Genomic DNA, 20,027 nt, shown 5'->3' with positions numbered 1-20,027 from the left:
AAAGCATCTTTATCTTCTAATAAAAAATTAACAATAAAATCATCCAAATGGCTAACATTTCTAAAAATGTCTACTCAATGTCAGTAAAATCAGGTTATTTCTAACCTCCCAATAAAATTCACAGGGTAATAAAATATGTTTAATTGACTCAACTGAATTAAAATTACAGGGGCATAGTCTGGCCTCTAGAGGTTTATGCTGAAATCTCCCACTGAGCATAACTAACGGAAAGGCATTAAATCGGACTCTTGAAAAGGCCCATCGAAAACTAGAAAATGTAATGGATGTTAAATAAGGAGCACTAGACAAACCTTCCAGCTCTTTAATGATTTATAATGTCTTGGGAGATGATATGATATGACGTAGAGTTTCCAACGCCAGGTTGGGAATTCCTGGAGATATGGGGGTGGACCTCAGCCTGATATAATATCATAGATTCCAGCCTCCAAAGCAGCCATTCTGCTGTCTGGAGATCAGTTGTCATTTCAGGAGATCTCCAGGCCCCACCTGGAGGTTGGCAAACCTTGCGTGATGTCCTTTCACCATGTAGTACTCCCCAGGTCTTGTTCAGTCTACTTCAGCTTTACTGTGTTTATCTCATCCATCTAAATTTCTCAAGGCATCTTTCCTAATGAATAAAGCAGCCAGGGGTACAAATCAGGACATTTAGGGATACACAGAAAAAATTGAATAATGGCGGGGAAAGGCACCTACGTCAAGTTGTGAAATTAATTGAATGTTATGATGAGTGGCGGAGTGAGTTTTCTTCATTATTTAACCTTGAGAAAAGCCCTACTCCCTCGCTTTGTTATTTTGGCCAATGGTGGGGAAGCCCTCCGTAAACAATGTGTTGCGAACATGCCACTACAGCGTGCATGCTCAGCATCAAGCTGCTCACATGCTCAGCTCTCCCCCTCCGCTGCTTCATGAACATTTGAGTGCTGTCGCACTGGTACAGGTGCATAAATAAGCATTTTGATAATATGAAGGGTACGATTTATGGAAATGGGCTGCCAAGTTGACTGCATTAAAAAACAAAAGTATTCTTCTGAAGGGTGTTTGTCAGTGCGTGAAACTGCTATAAGATTTGGGGGGGGGGGGCTATGGCTCAGTGGTAGAGCATCTGCTTGGCATGCAGAAGGTCCCAGGTTCAATCCCCGGCATCTCCAGTTAAAGGGACTAGGCAAGTAGGTGATGTGAAAGACCTCTACCAGATAACCTAGAGAGCTGCTGCCAGTCTGAGTAGACAATACTGACTTTGTTGGACCGAGGGGGGTTTAATTCAGTATAAGGCAGCTTCATGTGTTCATGTGTTCGTCAGTGCCTGAAACTGCTATAACAGTGGTAGAAGAACCAACCCTTAAAAGCAGGATGTTCTTCAGATGATTTTTACAAAACATTCCCCAAGGGACAAGTAACTATACAGGGATTGTGCTGTTGGATTTTCATGGGTTCTGTGATGTTTGTGTGTGCATAAAAGCCACAGGTGGATGACATTTCTTCTTTCTAGAATGTCGAGTAACCCTCACTTGATCTGCCAGAGCAAACGCATTGTGATTGAGGCAGTCGGCTTCTAGAACGCACAAGACCCAGTTACTGAGGCGATGCCATCCACAAAAGGGTTGGATTGCTGAGGAGCAAAGGCACTTGAGGGAAGAGAGCAGGTGGCGAAGGAAGCTGAAATCTGGCAGTTCTCTCAGGGCCTAACAAAGAGAGAGGACAGCTGGAAACCAGAGACTCAACCTTGAGATAATCATCTTTTAAATATATACTGGCAGGATTTTAAAAATTAATTGATTGATTAATTATTATTATTTTTTGCTGTATGCAGCTCTGGTTTTCTTTTATTGCTTTTTAACAATGCATATTGCCTAGACTATTGGTTTGCACATTAGGGTTCCTGGAAAGCTTACTGATTGAGAAAATGAGTGACGGTTTGTTTACAAGCGAATTTGAAAGACCGCTTTTTCAGCATTCCTTACATTCCCTCACAATACACAGTTGCAGAAGTGTGTGGGATGTGTTCTGTAGCATGCTCCATTTAAGTGTATACCCTAGAATAGCGGTTCCCAAACTGTGCTTGGTGGAGCACGTAGTGCTCTGCGGAACATCTCCTAGTGCTCCATGAAGAGATTGGAAAGAAAAATACTACTGCCATTCAGTTTAGTATATAGGTGCTAGGTGAAAATTAGTGCTCCATGATGAATCTCCTGAAAAGTGCTCCATAACTCAAAAAGTTTGGGAACTGCTGCCGTAGAACATACCCTCTACATTGTTGAAGATAAAGATCAATCAATGAATCTCCTGAAAAGTGCTCCATAACTCAAAAAGTTTGGGAACTGCTGCCGTAGAACATACCCTCTACATTGTTGAAGATAAAGATCAATCAATTTGGGAAAGGTTCCCAGAGAGGTGAGAAGGGGCTGATGGGGGTTCAACATATTTCTGTTTCCTGCTCTTGATTAAATTACTTCTTAGATCTCTTCAAATGGTCGTGTTTGAGCAGATGACGGTTTCACAGTTGTAGGTGATTTTCCCTAAGGCGCCGTTTAATTGCAGTAGTAGAGAAGCTCCGTTTATCTTTAGCATGCAGCGTTTTTGAAATGTCTCTGTTTCATCCCACATTTCTGGCAGGCGGATTAATCAATACATGGAAGCGCCGTTGGTGTGTCCTGAAAGATGAGACCTTCTTGTGGTTCCGCTCAAAACAGGAAGCTCTCAAGCAAGGCTGGCTGCACAAGAAAGGTGGTGGGTCATCTACGCTGTCCAGGAGGAACTGGAAGAAACGCTGGTTTGTTCTTCGGCAGTCGCGGTTGATGTACTTTGAAAACGATAGTGAAGAAAAACTCAAAGGAACACTTGAAATCCGAACAGCCAAGTAAGAGCAGCCTGCTGAACGCACCCAGGCACCATTCTCCAGACTCAAACCATATTTCCCAGGCCTAAACTGTCAGCACAGCGAACCAGATGGTTTCTGGTCGGCTTTCATTTACTCCTTTTATTGTGAGCCACTTTTTGAGCAGCGAGGAAAAGCAGTGTAGAAATATAGAAAGTAAATTAGCAGTGCAAGGGAATACATTGGACACTCATCAGCTGGCTTAACAGAGCCAGCGTGGTGTAGTGGTTAGGAGTGGTGGACTTTAATATGGAGAACCGGGTTTGATTCCCCATTCCTCCACATGAGCAGCAGACACTAATCTGGTGAACCGGGTTGGTTTCCCCACTCCTACGCATGAAGCCAGCTGGGTGACAGTGGGCCAGTCACCATTCTCTCTGAACTGTCTCAGCCCCACCTACCTCACAAGGTGTCTGTTGTGGAGAGAGGAAGGGAAGGAGATTGTAAGCCGAGTTGATTCTCCTTAAAAAGGTAGAGAAAATTGGCATATAAAAACCAACTCTTCTTCTTTTTTCCTTCTTTTTCTTGCTTTTTTTCTTCTTTTTCAAAACAATCTCACCCCATCGGGCCATTCAATTAATGCTGCAGCGTTTAGTCAGTCGTTTGCATGGATTGATTTTCAGAAGGTTTTTACGAGTCCAAGAGTCATAAAGCCAAGCTGCCATTTTGAGAAGAGAAACAGATATAGAGGATCAGGGCCTCAGGGCCCAATTCTGCACTCTCTTCTGCCAGACCTAAATGACTGTTGTCTAGTTCCCCTTCCCAGGAAAACCACTCCTCTGTTTGGTAATTGAGGCACCAAACTGGGATCAAAGGACTCCATGTAACAATTACTGTGTCCAAACCTCCTCAGACATAGTCAAAATGTTCTTTGCGCATGTAATGCCCAGACACATATATCTAATCATGATGGGGCCATAGGAGTTATTTACTGTTTTTATCCACACTTGAGCAGAAAATCCTGTGTCAGCAAAAACTGCTCAGCAGACTCGTATAAAATTGAATCCTAGTTGGAGCCAAAGGTCCCCTTCTGGGTGCTGGTAACATCTTCCACTCACTGAAGGGTTGTTCATATACCTTCACGCTAGAGCCGTTGTGCAGGAGGCAAGAAACGAACCGCACGCGTTCTTCCACTCTGCACACATTTCTGCCTGAACTCTTCCAGTAGCGCTTGCAAGAGTTGGTGGAATAGCGCACTGTTTTCCTTCCGCTCACGGTTCAAATTGTCTACTCCAATATGTCAGTGACCAGCCACAGACACAGATCAGTAGCTATAGAAAATGAAAATGTAATGTGAAGCATATCAATGTTAAAACGTCTACATGGCTTTTAAGAGTGGATGGATAACTTCATGGGAACAAACAGAGTAAAAGATAACTTTTAGGCACAATATTAGACTCTACAAGTGGGGGCCTGTGAAACTCACTGTGGGGGGTGGGAATCCCATCTAACCTTCCCCGTCATTCACCTTCCAGCCCTGCTGCAGCCGGACGGGCCTGTCGGTATCTCCTGGATGCCACAGTGGAGCCACACACACACCCGCATCTCAGCAGGCAGGCGCACCGAGGCCTCTGCCGGGAGCCGCCACCCCACCCCACACACACAGGCTGTTGGCAGCGGCACTAGCCCGGAAGCCGTGCTGGGCCCACCTTTCCCCCTTTCTCTTTCTTTCCCTCTTGTCTCTCTCTTGGTAGCAGGCGCACTGAGGCCCATGTGCAGAGAACGCTTTGGGGGGAATTAAACTCACCCCCTTTAAAAAAAACTGTCTGTATTTTTCTACAGACACGGGAGGTCCCCCAAGTGCAGAAAAACCTGTTGAGAAGTGTGCCCCCTATCTGCAGATATATCTGCAGGCAGGGGACGACGACATGTGAGAATTAGATATATAGATGTTTGGAGGGTTGATTTTAAATAAAAGACATCAGTGGCTTGCCATTAGTTCATTTCTCCCTTCCCTGGTCCTTTGCAGAGACATAGTTGATAACACCAGCAAGGAAAACGGGATTGACATAGTCATGGCAGACCGAACCTATCACTTGATTGCTGAATCACCTGAAGATGCAAGGTGAGAGCTTCCTTCTCTTTCGTACTCTAACTATAGTTTACCCTTGTTGAAATGTGAACTGTAATAATACCTGACCAGCCTTAAACATACTGAGCATTCCTTCCGTTGAGTCTTCTGATTTTTGGAATGGCTTTCAGATGCATTGATGTTGACCACCTTTAAGTGTTACTGTGTGAAATCTGTATGTTGGATGTGAGGCACGTATAAATAAGCCTACTTCCCCAAATGGGCCCCGATTCTCACAAAATAGCCAAAAATAGGAAAGAGAACCTCTGCTATCCCTCTTGTCCTATATAATAAGGAGCTGGTGATTTAAGTTTTAAAACCTGGGTGGGTCAAAATGTGTCCAAATCTGGAGTTAGAGCACCACATTCTGTTTTGGACATCTATGACAAAGTGACAGGGCTTCAGAGCATACTTGGAATAAAACAGGTGCTGGAATAACACAGAATACTCAGAGATCGTTTTATTGAATATCAAAGCTGGAACCCAGTGACATACTGCCTCTGAACCAGGAGACTGCATTTAGCTTTGTCGCTAATTTAGCTATCATTTAAATCAGATGGCACCACCACTGTATCCAAGAAAGAAAAAGGGAACACTCTAAAAGGTGCTCAATAGTCATGAGAACATCGGAAGAACCCTGCTGGATCAGACCAGTGAAGGTCCCCCTGGTCCAGCATCCTGTCTCACACAGTGGCCAACCAGTTCCTCTGGAGGTCCAACAACAGGGCATAGAGGCCGAGGCCTTCATAGGAACATAGGACCCGGGAGGTCCCCCAAGACTCTTCTCCCTCCCCCAAGTCTGCAGAAAAACCTGTTGAGAAGTGTGCCCCCTATCTGCAGATATATCTGCAGGCGGGGGACAACGACTTGTGAGAATTAGATATATAGATGTTTGGAGGGTTGATTTTAAATAAAAGATATCAGTGGCTTGCCATTAGTTCATTTCTCCCTCTCAGTGCCAGCGTGAGGCTTTGCACTAGAAATATGATGCCCGAGCCTCGCGCTGCCGCGTGACTCCCCAAAGGCCTGTGTAAGTGGCCCTGTGTTGGCATTCATGCCACTTTAATGGCGCTGGAGTCACACTGACTCCTGAGCAGGTCTGCCTCCCCCCTTTAGGATTGCTCTGCCCATCAGCCAAATGCAGCCCTAAATAAAATTGTAGTGGGTACATAGTATGTAATGTTTGTAATTCAGATAAAAAGTAATTCCCAAAATTTGTCAATTAGAGCAGAATACCGATGCTTCCTAAACACTTGCTAAAAACTTCAGATTCGCCAGAGGTCCTTCAAAGCCGTCTTTACAGGAGTAAATGTCAATATTTCGCTTATAGTGCCAGTGGGAAATAAAGTCTTTTGAAGCGATCATAATTTGGAGTCTTGTCTGTCCTACCCCAGCTTTATTCATACTATTAAAAACTTTTTTTCATGGACTGTAGTCAACTATGAACCAATAAAAATATTAGTTGTGCCTTCCCCTTCATCCTAAAAATGGCTCTGATTCTGTTTTGTAAATTCCCAGTTTTTCAGGTTGCTTTAATTGCACTTGGTAATGTTTAGATCTATACAATTCAGATGGGGGTTTCCCCTCTTATCTTCCGCTCCAAAAATAGACCTTTCAAGTGCCAGTAACATTCATTAGAGTTTTCAGTATTTTGTGTCATCTGTTACTTATACCTGCTTTCCCCCCCAAAAAAAAACACAAAGGCAACTGCATACGTTTCAAAATGTGTTTAGTATACAAAACAGCTATACTTCTGGTTGACCTGTGGTCTTTTTCCTTATTTGTCTTTCCATGAGGCACTGTGTCCTACCAACAGACCTTGATTTATAATAGTAGATAACTACTTTCGAAAAGTATTGAATTCTAAATTCAAGAGGTCTGTATGCTAGAAATTAGACTCTAGAATTGTTCAACGTTCTGGTTAATGTTGAATCTGGTACTAATGATTTCCTTTTGGGAACAATGTTATGCTTGTTTAATGTGTATGTGCTAACCTTAAGAGCCAAGTTGTCCCACAGTACCCAAAACTACGTAAGGTTTGCCTCACTCATTTTTGGTTTTGGTTTTTTGGTATAAGAAGACTAAATAGAAAAATAACTGTTGACAGAGCAGCTATGACCTGCATAAATTAATTGTGAGTTATGTGAAGCAATGCCACTTTTTACTCATCCTAAAATATTGTCATTCAGGGTTTTTTAGATGTCCCTGATATAGAGTGCCAGGTCTCCCCTGGCCACCAGCGGAGGGGTGGGGAGGATTTACCAGTGGCAAACGGAGGCCGGAGGGAGACCAGAGTCAATGTAATGACGTCACTTCCAGAAGTGACATCATCACATCGCCGTGAATCATGAGGACGATCTGGTATTTGGGCAAAAACTCTATGGTAGTTTTGTTTTTGTTTTTACAATTTTTACCATTTTTCACCATAGAGTTTGCCCAAATACCAGAGCATCCCCACAGTCATAGGTGATGTGATGATGACACTTCTGGAAGTGACAAAGATATAAACAGAAGTGACATCATCACATCGACGCCAGCCTCATTCTGGCTTCTGTTGGAGCTAGTTAAGTCCCCGGCCTGCCAGCTGAATGTCGCCGGGGGAGGGGGCTCGGAGCGGGGAATCCCCCACCCCTGGTGGGGGAATGGCAACCCCACCCTGATAGCACATGAGTACCGGACAGAAAAGAGCCAAAATACAGCTTTGTTTGTCTCCTCTAAAGGTGAGAAAGATGACTAAGTAGTTAGTCATTATCGGTTTATGTCTTTGCCCAAGGATTACATGAAGTGCTCTGAAGAGGAACAGGGGTGGCGGGGGTTAATGTTTAACTGACTTGACTTGAATCATAATTGCTTTGTGAATCAAAAGCTGCTGTCAGGCCAAACTTGCTTCAAATGAGCTGCTTCTCCTAAAAATTACCGTATTTTCCGGCGTACAAGACGACTGGGCGTATAAGACGACCCCCCCATTTTTACAGTTAAAATTTAGAGTTTGGGATTGTCCCGAGTCCGCGGCCTAGGGTCAGCCCTCAGGACTGCGCCCCAACCCCGCGGCCGCCCCCAGACCTCCTGGAGTGGCCCAACCCGAGTCCGCGGCCTGGGGCCAGCCACCGGTCCTCCTGGGGCGGCTCAACCCCCGGGGACATGGACAGAGCGGAGGCGGCTCCCCAGGGAGATTCTCCAGTCCGGCTCGGAATTCAGCATCTGGCGTATAAGACGACCCCCGGCGTATAAGACGACCCCCGACTTTTGAGAAGATTTTCCTGGGTTAAAAAGTAGTCTTATACGCCAGAAAATACAGTAGATGTATTTTTTGGTATAGAGAAAATTGGGATAGCCTCTCACAAATTCACCTAGCCCAGGGGTTGGCAAACTCATTAGTCAAAAGAGCCAAATATCAACAGTACAACGATTGAGAGTTCTTTTGAGAGCCAAATTTCTTAAACTTAAACTATATAGGTAGGTACACTGTTTATTAACTTAATAAGCTTTAATTAAAGTTTTGTCTTAATTAAACTATAGGTACACTGAATAAAACTTGATATCATACTTAAAGTGATCTTATTTATTGATAAAAATTAAATTGTAAGTCCCTGCCATTTCCCCCTCCCCATCCAGAGTCCTCGTCTGGAGGCCTGGTCTACCGCCATAAAAGCCTATTGGTAGACCTGGCCTCCGGCTGAGTCCCATTGGGAGGCCAGGTCTACCCATTGGCTTTCTTGGCAGTAGACCTGGCCTCCGAAGGCCCATAGAAGCCAATTGGTAGACCTGGCCTCTGAAGGGGGACTTTTTCCCCTCCTCGGAGTCCAGGTCTACCACCAAGAAAGCCAGTGGGTAGACATGGCCTCCCAATGGGACTCAGCCGGAGGCCAGGTCTACCAAAGGAAGCCCGCCCCGCCCAACAGCTGATAGGCGGGCGGGGGGGAGGAACCGCCGAGCCGCCCGCCCAGCAATCGCGCAGCTAGAGGGGAGGGGAGGCTTTAGCCTCCCAACCATTGAGGGCAAGGGAAAGGGGGACCCTGCCATTCTCCACGGCGGGGAGGGAGGGAGAGACAGCGCACCCGCTCGCCTGCGCTCTCTCTCTCTCTCTCTCTCTCTCTCTCTCTCAGGCGCGCCGGCTCCACAGCCTGGCTGCTGGCGCGAGACCAAGTTCGGAGAGCCGCACTCAATGGGCCAAAGAGTCGCATGCAACTCGGGAGCCGCAGTTTGCAGACCCCTGACCTAGCCTTCCACACAGAGTTGATGTGAGATAAAATAGGCTGTAATGCTGCCGTTGCATTCCTTGAAAAACTAATTGAATGTAAATGTGACTACTGAATAAAAACTAGAGTTGGTCACTATATCATTCGAAAGTTGTTAGGAGTGAGGTAGCAAAGCTTCCAAGCAACAAATTATTTGAAATATTTTTGAGTATAGAATGTCATTAAAAATAATAGCGGGTTCTCAGAAATCTCCACCCGGGAGCAGATGAAATTCAGTATTAAGTGTTCAACACCAAGGGAAAAATAATTTCTGTCTCTATATAGGGGGTCTTTAATCTTCATTCCCTGATAATGTAGGCTTGAAGAGGTATACAACAAAAGGTAAAAATATTGTTAGGGATGGTTCCAAAGGGATAGAGTAACTCAAAGATAGAAAAGAGCAAGAGTTAAGTAGCACCTTAAAGACTAACAAAATTTCTGGCAGGGTAGGAGCTTTCATGAGCCACAGCTCACTTCTTCAAATGAAGTAGAAAAACTCTTGCTCTTTTCTGCTGCTATTGACAGACTAACACGGCTACCCATCATGATAAAAAAAGATAATGTCCTTGCAGTCCGCTTCCGTGAGCCTTTTTCATGCAGATCTTCCCCCTTTCTCCCCTTTCTGACCTCGCAGCCAGTGGTTCAGCGTTCTGAGTCAAGTTCACACCTCCACAGAACAGGAAATTCGAGAGATGCATGATGAGCAGGCAAATCCACAAAATGCAGTGGTAAGTGAGTATGTAACAGCATGTTGTTAACTTCTGAAGTGTGTGTTTTAGGAAGCAGAAGAATTGGATTCATTGGTGAATCTCAATGCTGGTTCTATTGATTCTCTGGCACAAGGTGCTCCTGGAATGTCATTTTTATGAGGATCTGAGATCAAGTTATATTATTCTCCTTCTAAAAGACCAGTCTAGTATCTATGTGTCTGAATTAATACCCTATTTATTAAGTGACAGTGATCCTAAGGTTACATTGGCAGTGGCAAATCTGATCTCAGTCCTTATTTATTTGTTTGTTTATTATTTAATTTCTAGCCCACCCTCCTTGGCCAAAGCCAGGCTCAGGGCGGGTAACAACAATAAAATCAGCACATCCATAAAACACTTAAAACAATAAAATACAATAGCCAACCATCATTCAAACTAATTGAATCATAAATGGCGCTCTGCCCAATCTAAACAATAGATTTAGAATTACGCTGCTCGAAATTTATGAACCAGGGAGCTTCTGAGGGAGAAAGGAATCTCAATGCTCCTTTTTTCCAGGGCAGAGGAGGCCACGTTTTGGGGTGTGTTGAGCCTAGGTGGGGCCAGGTCTTTCCCAATTCCCTTCTTCCCCCTGGCACTTAAAAAGCTTCAAATGGGGGGAAATGAGTGAGGCATGCCATAGAGTTTTGGGTGAATCCTAGAGTGTTACCTCCTGCAGTCATGCAGTTTTTGCCAGAAAGGATGTCATGCGTTGGAGCAATGCTTCCGTGCCTGTCCCCACTTCCCAAATCCTCCTGGCAGAAGCCCTTGTTGAACTGGTTTCTATTTTGTCATTTATGTGTGTGTTGTATATATAAGAAATTTGTACTTCCTTTCTCCCAAATGCCCCCATTACATGTGATAAGTTCTCCACCTCTGGCACAGCCCACTTTGCAAGATTCAAGGGCATTACACCACTGTGTACATGGGACTTTATAATGTGACCGCAGTTGCAATATTTTGATATGTATTTACTTAGTACAGTTATAAGCCTACCTTTCTCCCAGATTACTGGGACCCAATGCTGGCTTATAAATACTCATATGAATGCCCAGATTGTCTCCCCGATAACTCCTAAAAGATGAACTGGGAGCTGCTCTTGAGGAAGAGCATCAAACCCCTTGGAAATGCCAACAGGCTCTTACCAAGAGAGACTTTCTTCCTCTTCCTGATCAGAAACTGCTGTGTGGCAGTGCAACAGAGACCCTGTGGCTCATTTTCTTGGGCAGCCCGCACGCGGAATTGTGCGAGTATTTTTTTTCTCTTGTGTTTGTATTCCTGAATGTATCCCATATGCCCATATGTTGGCTGTCGCTTTCTTTTTTTTAGGGCACGCTGGATGTGGGGATGATTGATTCTGTCTGTGCCTCTGACAACCCAGATCGGTAGGTTCAAATGCCGTTAGTGGATATCTTAATTTTTGTTACAATTCTTGTTTCGTTAGGACCTGTTTTGGCAACTTTCCTTATTTACTGAGGCCTTCTAGCATGGTGTAGTGGTTAAGAGCAGTGACTTGGAGCAGCAGACTCTGATCTGGTGAACCGGGTTGGTTTCCCCACTCCTGCAGATGAGCAGTGAAGGCTAATCTGGTAAACTGGATTGGTTTCCCCACTCCTCCACATGAAGCCAGCTGGGTGACCTTGGGCTAGTCACAGTTTTCTTAGAGCTGTCTCAGCCCCACCGACCTCACAAGGTGTCTGTTGTGGGGAAGAGAAGGTGATTGTAAGCCGGTTTGATTCTCCCTTGATAGAGAAAGTCGGCATATAAAAACCAACTCTTCTTCTTCTTCTTCTTCCAACTGGAGAAATTGAAGAAGAAAGGGAAGCTAGAGGCATTTCTCAAATTTTCTGACTTGTGTTCTAATAAGGCTATGTTCATATAATAAGGTTACTTTCACTGAGGATGTTGGAAGAAGCAGAAACCTCTTCGGCTGTGGTTCTGAAACCATTAGTTTCACTTTTCAGAAGTGTTGCTCCATAGTAAGGAGTCTGAGGGCTTAGGTTTTCCTTTATACAAACCTGGCTCTAAACTACTATAAATATGGGTTTGTTCATACGTACATAATTTGATGTCTCCTCACTTTATGACCAGAATGTGTGAACCAATTTGCACATCATTCTTCAAAGCCATTGCCCTTCAGTTGAGATGTATCTGCCCATTCATCCATGCAAACCATTGCTTCATTTATTTATTTATACACTTCATTTATAACTAGCCTTTCTCCCCAGAGGGGACCCTACATGGTTTACAGAGTTGTCCTCCACTTTATTCTCACAACAACCACCCTGTGAGGTAGATTAGGCTGAAAGTGTGTGACTGGCCCAAGGCCAACCGGTGATCTTCCACGGCAGAGCGGTGATTCAGACCTGGGCCTCCCAGTTCCTAGTCCGATAGTCTAACTGCTATGCTACATGGGCTTCATCTTATTGTCCTCAAGTTGTATAGATGCCTGTCTGAACCATACTTCCAGATGGTTCAGAGAGCCAGCATGGTGTGGTGGTTAAGAGCGGTGGACTCTAATCTGGAGAACTGGGTTTGAGTCCCCACTCCTTCATATGAGCAGCAAACTCTAATCTAGCAAACCAGGCTGGTTTTCTTACTCCCACACATGAAGCCAGCTGGGTGACCTTGGGCTAGTCACAGTTCTCTCGGAACTTTCTCAGCCCCACCTACCTCCACGGTGTGTGTTGTGGGGAGAGGAAGGGTGAGAAAAATTGGCATAAAGGGTAGAGAAAATTGGCATATAAACACCAACTCTTCTTCTTTTCAAGCAAGTACTCCACTGAGACTATGATCCAACACCCTGGGTTTTAAAAGCTGGGCATGATTTGCCAGGTGGGCTAGCCTGATTTGTTGAGAATCTTCACCAACACAGAGCAAGGTGTGAGATTTGTGGGTCACACTCCATTCAGAGGGCCTCTTCTCCAGCCCTCCTAATGAACATAGCAAACCAAATTCCCTGCCCCAAGACCTCAGCTGCAAAACAAAAAAAAAGTACTGGGAACAGCTTCCCTCATCAGATGTTTGTGGCACTTGCTTCTAAGCAACTGTGCTGTAAGATTGTGCCAAGTGGCTGAACGTTTTTTAAAAGGAAGTTCAGATAAAATGGTGAAGGAAGTGACTCAGGAATAGTCTGCGTATACAGTGCAAACAAGGGGGAAGCAGTTATCATGACGGTAAGCGGAATAAGTAGTTCACCTTGTTTTGGCCCCAAACAGCATCCATATTTACAAAACAGGCTTTTCCTTCTTCTTTTTCTCCCCATGTAGACCCAATTCTTTCGTGATAATCACCGCTAACCGCGTTCTTCACTGCAACGCCGACACTCCTGAGGAGATGCACCACTGGATCACTCTGCTGCAGAGATCTAAGGGCGACACCCGAGTCGAGGGACAGGAGTTCATAGTGAGGGGTAAGGACACCTCACAAGAGAAATTCCTCTGGCAGAATGCGTGATTCCTTATAAATTCTGGCTTTTAATAAATGAATGGCAAATTAAAGGCAGAGGACCAATGTTCACTCCCTTTTCCAGCTTCTAAATCTCATTGTAGCTGTACTTTATAATCTCCCCTTGAAATTTTGGAGTATTGTGATTTTTAATGTCCGATTTATGCCCGTTTATTCTTTTGCGTAGGGACTGACCAGTTTGTCCGATGCAAACAGTAAAAGAGCGTTGTTGACACTTGGTGACATTTATAACGTTGGAAGATGAACAAGTGAATGAACCTGGGACATTATGGGTGGTGTTGTTAGGTCAAGGGATTGTGTCGTCAGAGTGAATTTGGGAAAGAGTTGGCTTCTTGGTGTATTGCAGGCCTTGGTCCCAGAGTCCGTGTCCATGTGAGGAAGTGCGTTATTGTGGGTGAGAAGTTGTTCAAGGTCAGGAGACTGTCGGTGGGCAAGAAAAAATTTGCCTCCCAATGCCTGTGAGAGAGGGGTATCATTGGCCAGCATAGGTTGCAGGTCGTTCATGATACGTTGAACCAGTTTGAGCGGAGAGCTGTCTGCGACCACCAGTGGTGTACTGTTGTTGTTTCATTTGGGCTTATCTTGTAGCAGGTTGTCCCTTGGTATCATTCTGGCTTTGTTGCTCTGTTTCCTTACTACATCAGGTGGTATTGTAATTCCAGAAACATCTGTTGAAGATCCTGCAGATGAGAATCTCTGTCAGAGGGGTCTGAAGAGATGTGGCGGTAGTGTAGAGGCTGGCTGTAGGCGATGGTGTGTTTAGGCTGGATTCTGGAGGCGTGTAGTTATTTGGCTCTTGCAGTATCTTGTATCGACTTCCTCTTTACTGGCTGATAAGTGTTTTTTTCCAAATGTCAGAAAACTAGTAGATATTGCTTTAATGTTCATGATACTGTCAATTGCTGGCTTAACCTAAAGAAAGTCATAATTATCAACAGCTGAGATGAATTCATCACTTTCTAAGAAGATCTTTGATTCAGGGTAATACCTTTTCTTTCCCTCCTCCCCAGGATGGTTGCACAAGGAGGTTAAGAACAGTCCCAAGATGACGTCACTGAAGCTAAAGAAGCGGTGGTTTGTCCTGACACACAACTCTTTGGATTATTACAAGAGCTCAGAGAAGAACGCCCTAAAATTGGGTACTCTGGTGTTAAACAGCCTTTGCTCTGTTGTGCCCCCAGATGAGAAAATCTTTAAAGAGACAGGTAACTGACTTAGTAGGTGCTTTTTGCCTCCCTGTCATAGATTCAATTCACATGGTTGTCACCAATAGCATTCATAGTCTTGAAAATACTTCTGGAATTTCATATCTGATGGAAACTCATTTCAGGTTCTTATTGAATCAGAACACAAGAAATGAATTATGCCTTTTTAACATCCTGATGGTTATATAATTAACTACACCTCCTTTAAAAAGGTAAAGGTGCAAGCACCGGGTCATTACTAACCCATGGGGTGATGTCACATCCCGACGTTTACTAGGCAGAAAACTCAGTTTGCCATTGCCTTCTCCAGTCATCTACACTTTACGCCCAGTAAGATGGGTACTCATTTTACCAACCTCGGAAGGACGGAAGGCTGAGTCAACCTTGAGCCGGTGACCTGAAACCAACTTCCGTCGGGTTCGAACTCAGGTCATGAGCAAATGACTTTTAATTTGCATAGGACACTGGTCTTCTCACTGTTTTGATCTGCACAATAGGAAGATGAAACAGGAGGTAATTGATTAATGCCAGAGGGTACCCACAAGGCCTACCTACAAAGCACTTCTGTGGGAGGGCAGGGGTCTGCAGTCGACAGCATACCAGGTTCCTCCTTTGAGTCAACCAGAGTGGTTTGATATAGTCAACAAATTCAGATTTGCTAGAACATAAGAAAAGCCCTGCTGGATCAGACCCAGGCCCATCAAGTCCAGCAGTCTGTTCACACAGTGGCCAACTAGGTTCCTCTAGGAAGCCCACAAACAAGACCACTGCAGCAGCATTGTCCTGCCTGTGTTCCACAGCACCTAATATAATAGGCATGTTGATAAGAACATAAGAAAGGCCCTGCTGGATCAGACCCAGGCCCATCAAGTCTAGCAGTCTGTTCACACAGTGGCCAACCAGGCACCTCTAGCAAGCCCACAAACAAGACGACTGCAGCAGCATTCTCCTGCCTGTGTTCCACAGGAACTAATGTAACTGGCATGCTTCTCTGATCCTGGAGATAATAGCTATGCATAATGACTAGTATACATTCTGATGAGTAGCCATGGATAGCCCTCTCCTCAAGGAACATGTCCACTCCCCTCTTCAAGCCTTCCAAGCTGGTAGCCATCACCACATCCTGGGGCAGGGAGTTCCAGGTTAATTCGCTGTAGTATTTCTACACACATCATGTAGCAGATCACAAGTTCAATACATTCTATAGTGTGACTTCATGGGAGGCTGACATAAAAACATAGGAAAAGCCCTGCTGAATCAGGCCAAGGCCCATCAAGTCCAGCAGTCTGTTCACACAGTGGCCAACCAGGCACCTCTAGCAAGCCCACAAACAAGACGACTGCAGCAGCATTCTCCTGGCTGTGCTCCACAGCACTTCATATAATAGGCATGCTCCTCTGATCCTGGAGAAAATATGTATGCATCATGACTAGTATACATTTTGAGTAGTAGCCATGGATAGCCCTCTCCTCCATGAACATGTCCACTACCCTCTTAAAGCCTTCCAAGTTGGCAGCCATCACCACATCCTGGGGCAGGGAGTTCCACAATTTAACCATGCGTTGTGTGACGATAAGTCACTTGTCAGTGTAAGTTTGAATTCACAAGATGTTCTTTGATCTGCCTTAGGTTACTGGAACATCACTGTCTACGGACGCAAGCACTGTTACCGTCTTTATACCAAGCTGCTCAACGAAGCCAGCCGCTGGTCGAGTGCCATTCAGAATGTGACGGATACGAAAGCCCCCATCGACACTCCAACTCAGCAGCTTATTCAAGACATTAAGGTTAAGGCTTCATTCGTGAAAGATTTCGACTGAGGGAGGGGGCCCACCTTATACATCTTCTTCAATAAAGAAACTGTTAAATGTTCACAAAGTGAGGTGAACGGCAACTGTCTCTGAGGCCCGGTCCCTGTTGTTGGTGCAGTGAGGTTATTGTTTCCCCCAAGTGTCCCCACATGATTTCATCCTTCAGACCCCTGCCCTGGACTCATTGGAGGAAGGATGGGATACCAGAATGAAGAATTCTAGCATTGCTCTAGGACAGCGATTCCTAAACTGTGCTCCACGGAGCACTTGGTGCTCCTTGTAGAGATTGGAAAGATTAATAGTACTGTCATTCAGTTTAGTATATAGGTGCAAGGTGAAAATTAGTGTTCTCCTGAAAAGTGCTCCATGACTCAAAAAGTTTGGGAACCGCTCCTCTAGGATAACAAACAAACATAAATTATGATTATTCACATTTGTGTCCCAACCTTCCTCCATGGAAATTGGGGTGCTGTTTGATATGAAGACCTGGAACTGGGGAAAGGAGAGGCTGCCTTATTATTTTGACCTGCCGATTGTCGCCTGGTCAATGTGTTTTTTTCCCCTGTAGGTGGTTTCTTGCTGATATAGCGTTCTTATTCCAATTTTTTTTCCAGTTTTGAATTTTTCAGTACTAGGGGTGTAAGCAAGATATGTTTCAGTGTATTAGAATTAAGTGATTGCACGCATCTCAGATTCTCTATGCCTTTAACACTTGTAAGCCACTTTGAGACCTGTTTTTCAGGAGAAAAGCAGCATCTAAATATGCTAAATAAATAAAGGCAGCGTTGCCAGGACCACAAAGATAATACCCTTGTTAGCCACAAAAGTGGATCCCCTCCCTTCCCCAGGCAATCAGGCAGAGAGGAGCCTACTCGGTAGCTGCAAAGGAGATTTAAAGATTTATTATCCAGCTGAATAACAGGCTCCAGTCCAAAGTAAAAGCAACCACTTTTAGTCCAGCACAAGATTATATACTTGTCAAGATGTCAGTCGTTACAAACATCATGTTCTCCTCCTCTTTACATCATAGTCTCCCAACCTCAGACATTCAAAGTCATGTTAAGCCCACATCACATCTTTCCATACGACCCATGATCAGAAAATGGAGGCGGTTCTGCCTTAGGGTGGGCAATTTACTATACAAATGAAGTAACGCCTCTTACTCTGTCCTTGGCCGAAGCAATTACCTCATGAACAGGCTAATAGAACAATTGGTGTTTAGAGCAGGGCATGTTGGAGACTGGACACACTTCTTATCTCTTGTCTCCTACAACCGCATCAGAAGTCCGTGAATCCGCCATTCCTTTCATCTACTTCAGAAAGCTGCTCTCATTATTTTCATTAACCCTTAGCTCAGGCCTGCATTAATAGCCCTGGTGGGTAAGGGCAGAGGGGCATCTCTGGTATTCCCCCCCTCCCTGTCTCCACAGCGTTCCGTCCCCCTGATAGGACAAGAGGGGTTGTGGGATGCTGCTATCAGAGAGACACCACCATGCAACTCTGCTTATTTGTGGATCAGGCCCATGATATCAGGCAGCAGTTTACTTTTAAAACAAGAGAAGGTCTACCGGTAATTGCTGTCCTGGTTGGTGGTGAGGAGGAGGCGGAGAGGAGGAGGAATAGTGTCACCATTGTAATAACCCCTGGTGTCAGCGTACAACATTTAGAAGAAGAAGCAGAAGAAGAGTAGGTTTTTATATGCCAACTTTCTCTACCACTTAAGGAAGAATCAAACTGGATTACAATCTCCTTCCCTTCCTCTCCCCACAACCTCCCTTGGGAGGTAGGTGGGGCCGAGAGAGCTCGAAGAGTGCTGTAACTAGCCCAAGGTCACCCAGCTGGCTCCATGTGGAGGAGTGGGGACTCCAACCCGGTTCTCCAGAGAGAGTCCACCGCTCCTAACCGTTGCTCTTAACCACTACACCACGCTGACTTCTAGCGTAGTGATTAACAGAATTATTCTAAGAGGGCTGAGACAGAAGCCGGGGAGAGGAGAGCAATGACTGTTGGGGAGAGACAAGGGAAAGAAAAGAGAGTCTGAGGAGAAAGTGAAGCAGAAGAGAAGGAAAAGGGAAGCAGCTCTGTTATGTTATTAGTTTGGTGTTGTAGTACTAGACATGTTAAGAGTTATAGAAAAGAGCAGGAGTCCAGTAGCACCTTGAAGACTAACAACATTTCTGACAGGGCAGGAGCTTTCATGAGCCACAGCTCACTTCCTCAGATACAATTAGAATGTGAGTCCATCTATCCTTGAGAAGAGTGAATTAGTCACACAGTGGCAATGTAAATGCAAAAAGCAAGTAAATGACACTAGCAGGCGTGTTTGGATTAGGTGTGATATGCAGAGGGTAGTAGGCGAGGATAAATTAGCATTGGAAATGAGACAGGAATCCCAGCTCTCTATGAGACAGGAATCCCAGGAGCATATGCATTGTCTTGAGCTATGTTAATCTATGTTAAGAGTTAGCCTATAGTTATGTTCTGTGAATATTATGTTAAATACAGAAATATCAAAAACACTATCAATGGTGTCTCTGCCTCTTCCACCTGTTTTTAAAATTTATTTTCTTCATTTATACACCGTCTTTCTCCCCAAAGCAGCTCACTTCATTCTCCTCCCCTCCGTTTTATCCTCGCAACAACCCAGTGAGGTAGGCTAGGCTGAGAATGTTTGACTGGCCCCAGGTCACCCAGCAAGTTTCTATGGCAGAGTTGAGGGTTTGAATTGGTCTCCCAGATCCTATTCTGACATTCTAACCACTACAACCACACTGGCTCTTAAGACTCTTTGTATGCCCTAAATCTTGAGAAGACCCTCTTTGAAAAAATATCACAACTCTTTCATGAATTAAGTTTGCAGTGTGTGGGGATTTCTTTTGAAATATTGTAGAGCAAAATTTGAACACAAGTATTTTATTTCTGGCAAGCTTCTTTCCCTTTAGATCCGTGTTTGAAATAGCTTGCTTTGCTGCTGACCTTTTCCGGGGATTCTTTGGTGGGTTATTTCTCACTCTGCTTTCTTCCTATTTATACAGGAGAACTGCCTAAACCCTGAAGTTGTGGAACAGATCTACAAGAGGAACCCTATTCTTCGTTACACTCAACATCCGCTACATTCCCCACTGTTGCCTCTTCCATATGGGGACATAAATTTGAATGGTAAGTCCTTAAGCTGTGGAAGTCCATCGTCCTCATCGTTCAAAACCACACGCGCAAGCACTTCTCCTTTTCACAAAGATAAGACGATTTGACTTACTCAATGATCATTTCAGTCCCTTGTACAATACAGCACATTGCTGTAGTCAAACAGCAGCCAGGGGGTGTTACTGTTCAGCTTAGAACAGCTCCAGCGCATTTTCCATATATCTTCCTGTATACTCCACCCACCTTCCAGGATTGGGATGTCCATCTCTCTTAAGTAGGAATATACTTGACAGTCAGCTGCTGGGGGGATACTTCATTGTGGAAGGTTATAGTAACACCCAGGAGGAAAGGGACCATTAAAAAAAAAAAAACTTCAGTGGGGAAAGGGAGAAGTCAGACAAATAATCTTGAGCACTGCATGCACCAGCCCTATGTAAATTGTCAT

General features: G+C 44.7%; 1 protein-coding gene across 1 annotated transcript in view; it reads left to right on the top strand.

The window, feature by feature from the left end:
- The window catches only part of MYO10 (myosin X), a 125,164-nt gene that overhangs the window by 87,235 nt on the left and 17,902 nt on the right, over window positions 1-20,027 (top strand). Inside the window, exons 25-32 of the mRNA XM_056854149.1 lie at window positions 2,635-2,878; window positions 4,866-4,961; window positions 9,840-9,933; window positions 11,284-11,339; window positions 13,224-13,366; window positions 14,433-14,627; window positions 16,257-16,414; window positions 19,474-19,597. Of these exons, the coding sequence (XP_056710127.1) occupies window positions 2,635-2,878; window positions 4,866-4,961; window positions 9,840-9,933; window positions 11,284-11,339; window positions 13,224-13,366; window positions 14,433-14,627; window positions 16,257-16,414; window positions 19,474-19,597 (1,110 nt within the window). The remainder of the gene's footprint in view (window positions 1-2,634; window positions 2,879-4,865; window positions 4,962-9,839; window positions 9,934-11,283; window positions 11,340-13,223; window positions 13,367-14,432; window positions 14,628-16,256; window positions 16,415-19,473; window positions 19,598-20,027) is intronic.

This window comes from Euleptes europaea, chromosome 8 (assembly GCF_029931775.1).
Source record: "Euleptes europaea isolate rEulEur1 chromosome 8, rEulEur1.hap1, whole genome shotgun sequence".
NCBI classification, from domain to species: domain Eukaryota; kingdom Metazoa; phylum Chordata; class Lepidosauria; order Squamata; family Sphaerodactylidae; genus Euleptes; species Euleptes europaea.
This window is presented reverse-complemented; position numbering and strand designations above follow the sequence as displayed.